General features: G+C 39.0%; 1 protein-coding gene across 1 annotated transcript in view; it reads right to left on the minus strand.

The window, feature by feature from the left end:
• Window positions 1-2,742: 2,742 nt before the first annotated feature.
• Window positions 2,743-8,487, minus strand: part of LOC122077992 (dynamin-related protein 3B-like) — a 16,267-nt gene continuing 10,522 nt past the window's right edge. Inside the window, exons 9-10 of the mRNA XM_042643872.1 lie at window positions 3,809-3,867; window positions 2,743-3,015 (exon numbers count right to left, since the gene is read on the minus strand). Coding sequence (XP_042499806.1) covers window positions 2,743-3,015; window positions 3,809-3,867 — 332 coding nt within the window. The remainder of the gene's footprint in view (window positions 3,016-3,808; window positions 3,868-8,487) is intronic.

Below are 8,487 nucleotides of genomic sequence, written 5' to 3' on the forward strand. Positions count from 1 at the left end.
TTTACACAATTCATTCTCCTCTATTTTTTTTCCTTTCTTTTCTCCTCCTTCCTCTCCTTTTTTTTTTTCCTCCTCTGCCCTCCCTTTGGTGAAAAGGGAGAACTATTTATAGGTGTCCGGACTAACTTTGGCCTGTCGGCCTACCAGAAGTGGTAAATTTTTTGACATGTTTGCCATTAAAAAATGGTAATTGTTCACGGGCATGGTTGATAATCTTTCCTAAAAGGTCAATTTTCCACGTGCAGGGCCAATTCTGAAAGAATCATAGGCATAATATGCCGATCGATTCCTATTCTAACTTCCAGGAGCGATTCCAGGAGATCCGATTGTCTGATTTTCACGTGCAATATATCATCGAAATCATCTTTCTGAGCACTATCCAATGGCGTGGTTTGAGCTCTTTTTTTGTTAATAAACTTTTTCTCTTTTGCAAGCTGGGGTTTTTCTGGAATTCCTTATTCATGTTGTTTCTGCACCATCAGGGAGTACTTAGAATCAATTCATCAATATATAATACTTTAGTATCATGTGCCCAAAGATCGGGGTCCGAATTAGGGTTTCGGCTGTATAAGGGTTTTGGGCCACATTAGGGTTTTAAGCTAATTCGAGCCACTGCGGGTTTAGGGTTGGACTAAGGTTTTGGGCTACCTACTAGGTCTTGAGTTGCTACCTGGTGTCCAAATCATCACAAAAGAATTACATTCCCTTCTGATGTAAGCATGAGCTTTGATCGTTCCTTGTTTGTCATCACTGTCGGGGGGTGGGTGACAAAATTGGGTGTCTATAGAATGCCCCTCTTTGGCTGAGGCCTATGCCATGGCCGAAGGGCAAAGAAAAGAACTACCAAAATTTATCACCATGAGCATGTACTGCCACCAACTTGCTCAAGGATGGTGGAGGTGCAAATGTCGGTGAATAATTCATTGATAAACTCTTGCAAATATCGATCAATCAAGAAATTAATATGTTCCTATCTAGGAAATTTTAACTAGAGTGTTGGAATCTTACATTTGCCACAACACGATAATCCTTGATCAGTTTCTGCCAAGATGTTGGTATACAATATTTCAACTTATAAGTGGTCTTTGAGCCGTCCAATGGTATTCCAATTATATTAAACTAGAACCCCGGGCCGAAGGTTTCTAGGCCATCCAATGGTATTCTAGTTGCACTAAATCAGAAAACCTGAGCCAAATGTTTCTAGACCATCCAATGGTATTCCGGTTGTATTATACCGGATACCCCCATCCAAAAGGTTTCTAGTCCATTTAATGGTATTCCAGTTGCACTAAACCGGAAACTCCGAGCTAAAAGGTTTCTAGGCCATCCAATGGTATTCCAATTGTACTAAACCGAATACCCCAAGCCAAAAGGTTTCTAAGCCATCCAATGGTATTCCGGTTGTTCTAAACCAGAAACCCCAAGCCAAAAGGTTTCTACACCATCCGATGGTATTCTAGTTACCAGAAACCTGAGCCAAAAGGTTTCTAGGCCATCCGATGGCATTCCATTTGTACTAAACCGGAAACCCCGACCCAAAAGGTTTCTACATATGTTCAATCATTTAGAGGTTCTTGCATGTTCCATACCTAAGTAGGAAAACATACGCACAAATGAGGGCATTCATCGGCATCATCTTTTTTTTTTTTTTAATAAAGCATGGGGGTCTGTGAGAATTCTCACAGGCCCATGAGATTTTTCTCCCTTTTTTCCTTTTCTCCTTTTTTTTTTTTTTTTTTTACTGAGACAGGCATTATTATTATTATTATTATTATTATTATTATTATTATTATTATTATTATTATTATTATTTTCTTCTTTTTTATTTTTTTTAAACAATGCACATGATTTTAGTTAGATTTCATTTTTATCGTTATGCCATTGTTGTGGATAATGCACGATTCTATCCCTTAGATTTCACATGACAGTGTGTGAACTAATATCAGAGTGAACCATATTGAACCAAACTTAATTCAATTGATAAGTCTTTCAACATAAAACATGGGGTCTTGCCTTTTTACATTTTCCAAACCCTAGCAATGAAACGAACAACATGTGTCGTCAACTCTTGCGGGGGATAAAAATTCTCAATCTTCTCAGGTTCTCCTTGGGGAAGCCGATATTGTTGCATGATGTATGAGGGGAGGTAAAATGAAGTGTGAGCTAGACCCATCAACCTGACTTAGTTGCTACCAGGGGTCTTCATCAAGAAGTTAGTCTGTGCCACCAATTACAATCCTAGTTCACATTTTCTGAGTCTTTCCTTATAGGTATCTGCCCAATCAGTAATATATTCAAATTTTAGAATCTCCCACTTGTCCTAGTAATGTGTCACCTTCAATTGGTTACTTCTTAAGTGTTTTAGTAGTTGCAACCACTCCATCAACTATAGCTAGAATATGGCTAGACATCCTGAGTAATGGTCTGTTCCGAATTCGCCTATGTAGTTCATCTCATCAATTCCTCGAAACAGTTCGGCCAAAATGGTAGGGACTAAATCGCATCCTTCCTTCAGCTGCTTCACAACTTCCATAATGACGGGACGTGTTCCTCACCCAGGCATGCATAGGATACTGTGCTATCATACAGAAAAGATATGTGTTGATCCAGTGCTAACGACAAACTCCGTCCTATGGTGGGGATATGGTAAATGCTCTTGACACTTTTAGGATGTCAATTTTTCCATAGCTTACAAACTATGCCATCTCTTCCTTGCTCCACCCAAAGAAATCTTGGATCCTTTCAAAGTAGTATTACTTCAGTGAGGGGTAGAACAACCTTCCCATAAGAGGGGAGAGTAAGCAAGCTCTGAACTCCTCTATAGAGGGACATATTTCTACTATTCCAGACCTGAACACATGGAGTTCCATATCCCAGTACTAAGGTGCCTGTGGCAGCAAACCATGATGTAACATTATGCATCCAATCTTGCGGATGTTCATGTGGTTCTTCATTGTCTATCTTCAATGTCCGCTTCCGGAATGTTTCATCTAAAGAGCCCATGTTAATTCGTCCCTGCAATTGTCCCAATTGATTAGAAACAACTTTTAGCAGTGCTCAAATACTTAAGAATCAACAAGACTTCTATCACTTTTATTCATTTTACTATCTTATTTAGACAAATCAAGGGTGGAGAATGAACTGGCCTTGATAACTGATGCCAAATGGTGATTCTATACAAGGTTGAACTCGAAAAATTTGAAGGATCACAAGTGGAAGAAAGTGACCTAAGGATCAAATGCCAAATGGAGATCATTGGGGGAATGAAGCAGAGATGATCTTTTAGGTATTCTGGCCATTAATTTGGGAATCTGTTGCCCCTCTTTTCTTCTTCCTTATTTATTTATTTTTTGAGGCTCTTGAGACCACACTTTCATACATCAGGTTGCCTATGCATTCCTTATGAGGAATCAGGTCTGGCGTAGTTCAGTGCTTCACTCTAGATATAATACTTCTTGAGTTGATCCATATTGACTAATCCTGACACCAAATCTCTGTCAAGATCCATGATTCTTACGGCCTTCCTAGGTAATATCTCCTTGATCGTAAATGGGTCGCTCCAGCTTGGCCTAAACTTTCCTCTTGGGTCATAAATGGGAGCTCTCTATTCTCGGAGAACCAATTCACCCTCTTCTACCTGACGAGGCTTCACATGCTTGTTGAAGGCCCTAGCCACCCTTTGCTAATACCTCTTCAAGATATCCATGGCTTTCATCCGCTTCTCATCTAGGAAATTGAGCTGATCATGCTTGACTTTCACCCACTCTCCTTCAGGTTGACTATCAAGGAGTACCCTGAGTGATGGTACCTGGATTTCTATAGGTAACATTGCTTCCACACCATAAACTAAGGAGGAAGGAGCTGCCCCTGTGGAAGATCTTATGGAAGTTCGGTATGCCCATAAAGCATATGTCAGCTTATCGGTCAAATCCTTGTGGGTCTCTGCCATCTTTTGAAGGAACACTTTAATGTTTTTGTTGGCTGCCTCCACTGCCCCATTAGTCTGCTGTCAGTAAGTGGTGGACCTATGCCACATGATCAAACAAGTTATCAGAAAAAATGTTCTTTCATTCAAAGGTAGCATCTAGTTTAGGAAGCTTGACAATATTTTCCCTAGTGGAGTCTTCACTGTGAGGGTAGCAGCCGGAGCTCTGCCCTTGTTCACGGGGTATTGCTGGGGTTTTTCTAGGGTTTGGTGATCTAATTGACCAATATGGGGATTGGGGATCATGAAGAAAATTTGGATTCGCCACCTAGGGTAAAGGGCCAAGGAGCCAATGGTGGGCCCGATCCCTGAGGAAAGGGCCCAGAAGTTGGTCTGGTCCAGAGAACGGGGTACGTGTCAGGTTATGGAGTTGGGAAGGAGTTAGACTGTTAGGCATCCAATCCACCTGGTCCAACCAGTCTTCTTATAGATGCTTAAAGAATGAACATTTTCCGCTATTATTCCTATATCGTATGCAATACTAAATTATTTAATATGTACACTACCACAATATAAATAGAAGGTTTACATCTTGTTGACTAGGTAGGAAATTTACCTAAGCTTGACCCCTGTTCTGGGTCAAGAGGGGTGGGCCCCTGCTAAAATGAATGTGGATCGTCTCTCGAGTTCTCCCAGCTCGGGAGAAAGTGGCCTCAACCTTTAGCTTTCTCTTTCAGAAAATTCTGACTTTCTTGTGATTTCTTTCTATTCCTTTGGATACTTCGATAAAATTTCAGCTTGTAAAGGATAGTTCTTGGACTAAGACTTCGACAGAGGTTTAGCTTGCAAATGATAGTTCCTAGACTAGGACTTCGGTAGAGGTTTGGCTTACAATGGTTAGTTCTTAGACTAGGACTTTGACAGAGGTTCGGCTTGCAAAGGCTAGGAAGGGACTGCTCACAAAGGGAAAGGCTAACAAGAGACTAGGCTTGAAAGGGGGATGGCTAACAAGAGGCTTGCAAGGGGGAAGGCTAACAAGAGGGCCAAATCACCAAAAGGGAGGGGGTAGGTAGATCTACCATGAGTGCTTTGGGAAGAGTGAATAATGGGCTATTTATAGTTTTTCGGACTCCAAGGAGGGAATTTTGCTGCCCTACCAATTTTAGACACTTCTAAGGTGGGGTTTGTTCGTGGGAACGCCAAATATCTCGCGGGGCCACGAGGCTTGTGGTCATATGAAGTTTTTCCATGGGGCCACCAATGCTTCACAGACCACGAGGGTATATTCCAAGAATACATTAGATTATGATTTGACTGCCTGTAGAGGGTTCAACTTTCAGAGACGATTGTGGGAGATCCAATGGTCTGACTTTGGCATATCATATATCGTTGGAATCGTAGTTTCGAGCACCATCTATCCGTACAATTACTTGGACTTGATTCCTTAGTATATACTGTACCATAATTTGACCCCTTCTCTCCAAAATATTGCTTTGTGTTTTAAGGTTTCTTGGGTTCATGTGAGGGTGGTTTTTTCGACTTTGGATTACCTCAAAAATTCATCTTTCTACCGATTGAAAATAAAGGTTGTTTCCACAATTCGTGAGTCATCATAGCTGGGAGAGGGTGACAAAATTAGGTGCCTACAACCACTGGAGGAAATTTTTCCCAGAAAGCCTCTGATATAGTAGGCTGTGATGCATAGAAGAATGGGACCTACTATGAAACTAGGGAAAATGATACTTATGTACTCTAGGGAATAACATACAAATTAATGGGAATCCTCAATTTTAGGATTTTAATCAAATAGGAAGTGACTTGAGAGCGGATATGGAACAATTAAGAAAAAAAAATAATAATACATTTTATATGTGATATGGGTATATGGGAATTATCGTGTATGCATGAGTAGGTGGATTAGTGGAGATATTGGAGCTATTAACAGATTTGTGACTTGTGAGTGATATGAGATCAAACTGTGTATGTGATATGAGATTATAAATTTTTTGAATATTGAAGATCATGAAAATTTAAGAATTGATTAATATACAATAGAATAATGCAGGAAGTTATGAAAAAAATGTGAAGCAATGGGAGCAATTAATAATTATGAATTTAAAGGGGATGCTTATGATAATGAAATTCATTGGTGAAAAAAAAAATGAAAGAATTATGGGGTATTCTTAAAGGAAGAGGAGTGATAGCTATGAATCAATTGATACAGAAGTGATGTGTTACTCCAAGGGCTCTAGAAGATCTGTATACATAATAAAGGATAGTCACATGATACTGGTATATACAATGAAACATCAGAGTTGACATTGAAAACTGTAAGACATAAAGTGGCATCTTAATTTTTCTATTTTCCGACAATTGAGGTAATTAACAGTGAGAATTAGAATGGCCTATGAATATGTTGATGTGTATTGCTGATCAGATAATATTGTCAATATATGGCCATACCAGTAATACTTCTACCCTAATATTACTCTCATTATTGGAGCATCACCAAAAAAGCATTAAGGGGAGTAGGGGTATCAAAACCTAGCCCGAACTACCAAAAAAGCCCAAACCGAACCAAACCGATCCTTATTGAATTGGTTTTGGACTGAGGTATGTTGGGATCGGATGAAAACCGATCCAAACCGAATCTACCAATAATCAAACCAAAACCAAATTGAATGAAACCGATATAAAAATAAATGATTATGAGATTATAAATTGGTGAACTGACTATCCATTTTTTACAATATTAGTGAGAATATTTTTTATTGTAAGGAATTGTTACAACTCATTGAATATGAGGTTTATGAAAAGAGAATTTGATTTGTAAATTGTAATAATGCTTCCATTGATTTCCTTGTTCACTATACAAAACTAGTTGGATAGTTAAATGAATGCTTGGATAATAGGGTTCATTTTGTGATTTTAGTATTAGTTATCATCCTAGTAATTTGGTATCCATTGGTTTCAAATTAGTTATCTTTCCCTTGCAATGATAAATCATGATTTAATCATAAATTTAAAGTGTTTTTTTTTTTCGTTAGATAAATCATGATTTAATCATAAATTTAAAGTGTTTTTTTTTTGTCAAATCTTGTCACTAAAGTTATGAGTGTAAGATTTCATTATGGTTCAAGTCCAATAATAAATCGATTTAAACCGGTATTAACCCGATATTGAAAAACCAAAACCAAATCGGATCGAAACCGAAATCGACCAAAAACAGAAGCTCCTTAACGGATTGGTTTTGGTTTCCATTATTCCTAGACCAAAACCGATTCAACCCGATCGAAATCGAAACGAACCGACCCATTGACACCCCTAAAGGGGAGTTAGTGGGAGAAATCTAGAGAATCTATTGTATTTGTGGATGTTGTAGTGGAAATCATGATACAATAAGAGGAATAATAGCGGCGAGTTCCATGGTTTCAAGTATCGGTTTGGGATCGACCGAATCGGATCGGTTTCGACTGAGATCGTCCCCGATCCTAGACTGATCCGGACCATTTTAGGAGTAAAATGGTAAAAAATTAAAACTTTTTATAAAAAGTAGGGGCAAAATTGACTGATACCCACAGATCTGATCCCCTTTTGATCGGTATCGACAGAGACCGATACCGATACCGATACTGATACCGATATCCTACCCTATATCCTTGGCGAGTTCTTCACAGTCGATGATGAACAGTTTGCGTCATTCCCTTATTGTTAAATTTGTGATTCATAAATGTTTAGGCAAGATCCTATTAATGCTTGTGTAAGGATCATCTCCTACACTACACATATTAATCACAAATATGACAGTATGGCTAAATAACTATTTAGTATTAACATAAATGCCATTATTAACACACTAGGATAAGAAAGACCAACAAGAGATGGGCAAGTGAATTGACTTCCTATATATAGAACACAGAATTTAAGATGGAGATTGCTTTGTTTGATCAGTTTGAAAACGAACAAGAGCTACAACTTTCTTGTCTAAATACTTGTTAGCACAAGAAGCATAAGAACAAGAGAGGGAGGGAGGGACTAATGTTTGGACATGAATCCCCTCTAGTGCCCCATACGCCCAGAGTGCATCATACGAGTGGCACCACTTGGACATGCACTCCTGATTGTCGGATGCACATTGGCACATTGGCACACTGACGCACTTTACGTTGCCCCAATTCAAAAGCAAAAGAAGAAGAAGAAGAAAGGACAACTCAGTGTTGGATTTATGGGCTAAATTAATTATTCGAGTTAATTAAATGGGTGAGAGTCAAATTGCATGAACTGGTCCACTCTCAAGTTAGGGATATGCTGGCTCAACCCATTGTGGTTTAGGGTTTTGAGTGCAGGACAGTATTATAAATACTAGGTTTTGGGCCCCTACAACCATTATTCACTCTTCCCCACTTTACCACTAAAGTGAGAGAACCAAGGAGGTTTAAGGGGCTGTAGAAGATCCATAGCCAAGCCAAGAGAGCGAAAGTGGGAGTGACCAACATCAATCATCTTCAGCATACTAGGTGAAAGGTACAAATCGATCATCCATAATTTTATTAGATTCGTGA

This window comes from Macadamia integrifolia, chromosome 5 (genome assembly GCF_013358625.1).
Source record: "Macadamia integrifolia cultivar HAES 741 chromosome 5, SCU_Mint_v3, whole genome shotgun sequence".
NCBI lineage: Eukaryota > Viridiplantae > Streptophyta > Magnoliopsida > Proteales > Proteaceae > Macadamia > Macadamia integrifolia.